Here is a 2109-nt window from a genome sequence, read left to right as displayed (position 1 = left end):
TTACAATGATATTTTCAGAATGATGCCTGGGTCAATTTTAAGTGATAATAAGACCTCAGCAGTGCCTCCATAAGGTCCTTGTTCCTCAGGCTGTAGATCAGAGGATTCAGCAATGGGTTAATGAGGGCAGATATGACTGAGAAGAGTTTGTATAAATTGACCATATCACTGGAGGAGGGAACCAAGTAAATAAAAATTAAGGAGACATAAGTAATGAAGACCACGGTGAGGTGCGATGTGCAGGTGGAGAAGGCTTTCCTCTTTCCAGTCTTGCTATGGATTCTGAGGATGGTACTAAAGATATAGACATAGGGAAGAAAGGTCAAAAGAAAGGCTCCTAATCCTAGACTACCACCTAATAATAATACAGCGACTATGTTTATGAAGGGGTCACTACATGAAATTTGATATAAGTGTGGAAGGTCACAAAAGAAGTTGTGGATGGAAGATGTTCTGCAGAAGGACAACCTGAGCAAAAACAAAGTATCTACCAAAGAGATAGAACATCCTACAACCCAGACCAGAGAGGCCATACAAGTACAGGCTCTCCAAGACATCATTTGTGTGTAATGTAGGGGGTGGCAGATGGCAATGTATCGGTCATAAGACATAGCCGAGAGCAAGAAAACTTCTGAGCAAACAAAGGAGAGGTAGAAATAGACTTGGGTTATACATGCAGGAATGGATATTGAACTTCTTTTGGTGACCAAATCAAAGAGCATCCTTGGTGCCGTCACTGATGGATAGGATATGTCCAGAAATGCCAAGTTGGCAAGAAAAAAATACATTGGGTTGTGCAGATTGTAGTCAGTGAGGACCAATAAAAATATAAGAAGGTTTGTGATAAGAGTCATCAGATAGATGAGAAGGAAGAACACAAAAAGTCCATTCATGGTCAGTGGATGGTCTGATAGACCCACAAGAGTGAAAGAGGAAATCTCTGTCACATTCCTCATATTATTCATTTTTTTCTCTGTTTAAATCTCTCACTATAGAAGAATAATAAAATGATGGATCTGAGGATTAATAGGAAAACCTGTACAATGTACCTACACATTACACTCAGGTTTACATGTAGATATTTCTAGCAGTGTAATACTTATTCTTATATAAAATGTTGGCATTCCCTCAGGATAATCTGCTGTGTTGCAAGAACGCAAAGATAAAAGTCTCATAAAAGGTCTCCTAAGATGTAATTTATAACACCTTGGGACCCCCTTCTTTCTATAATTAAGAACGGTCTTTAAAATTTGACTTTAGAATCCACTGAAAGTGTTTTTACCTTTTTGTCACCTATCTTACTTATTGGTTAGTGGACAGAGTGATGTAAAACACTATAAAAGGAACACTACTTTATTTTTTGCTTCTATAATTTCGTAGCTACATTTTTATAGGGGCTGTCGATTAAAAACGTAATTGAATCACACAGTTGATAGTCAGTATGGAAAGTAAATATTGTCCAGGGTCAACACAGTTTGGTAGAAGCAACAAAATTCAGAAACACAAGACACAGGAAGCTGTATTGCTGAAAATCATTAGAGCTTCATTCCTTACATTGGGGTGGCTAATAATTGGCCAGTGGTCAATGGACGGGAGCACTAAGTCTAAAACTGGAGAGTTGAGTCACAGAGAGGAGGAGTCATTCTAAAAATAAATAGAGCTGCAGCCCTTTGTTATGGAGGGGTAAAATCTGGCCAGTGGTCCCAAAGTTTGAAGGCAACACCTCACCCAACACCAACACCCCTAAAAGTGAAGCCAGGAAGATTCTTAAGAAAACGTATATAGAATAGAATCTAATTGAAGAGTATTACTATAAATCATTTATAAGAGGACTTGTATTGTTACTTATCCTCCACTTCTCTTCTCTTCTTTTCTCTGTCAGGTACCCCCAAGGTTCTGTCCTTAGACCTCTCCTATTCTCAGCCTACACCTCCTCCCTGGGTCAGCTAATAGACCCCCATGGCTTCCAATATTATCTCTACACTAACGACACCCAAAATGATCTCTCCACCCCTCAGCTTACTCATTCAGTCTCCTCACACATCACTAAATTACTAACATATAAATAAGCCTGGATGTCACACCACTTCCTCAAACTCAATCTATACA

At 39.0% G+C, this 2109-nt stretch overlaps 1 protein-coding gene across 1 annotated transcript; it reads right to left on the bottom strand.

Moving 5' to 3' along the window:
• On the bottom strand, window positions 1-1281 carry LOC120946286 (olfactory receptor 1G1-like). Its single transcript, XM_040361116.1, has one exon. It carries the CDS (start codon window positions 963-965, stop codon window positions 15-17), a length of 951 nt encoding a protein of 316 aa, XP_040217050.1. The 5' UTR covers window positions 966-1281; the 3' UTR covers window positions 1-14.
• Window positions 1282-2109: the final 828 nt, after the last annotated feature.

This window comes from Rana temporaria, chromosome 7, assembly GCF_905171775.1.
Source record: "Rana temporaria chromosome 7, aRanTem1.1, whole genome shotgun sequence".
NCBI lineage: Eukaryota > Metazoa > Chordata > Amphibia > Anura > Ranidae > Rana > Rana temporaria.
The sequence above is the reverse complement of the archived record's forward strand: the minus strand, read 5'-3'. Positions and strand labels throughout refer to the sequence as shown.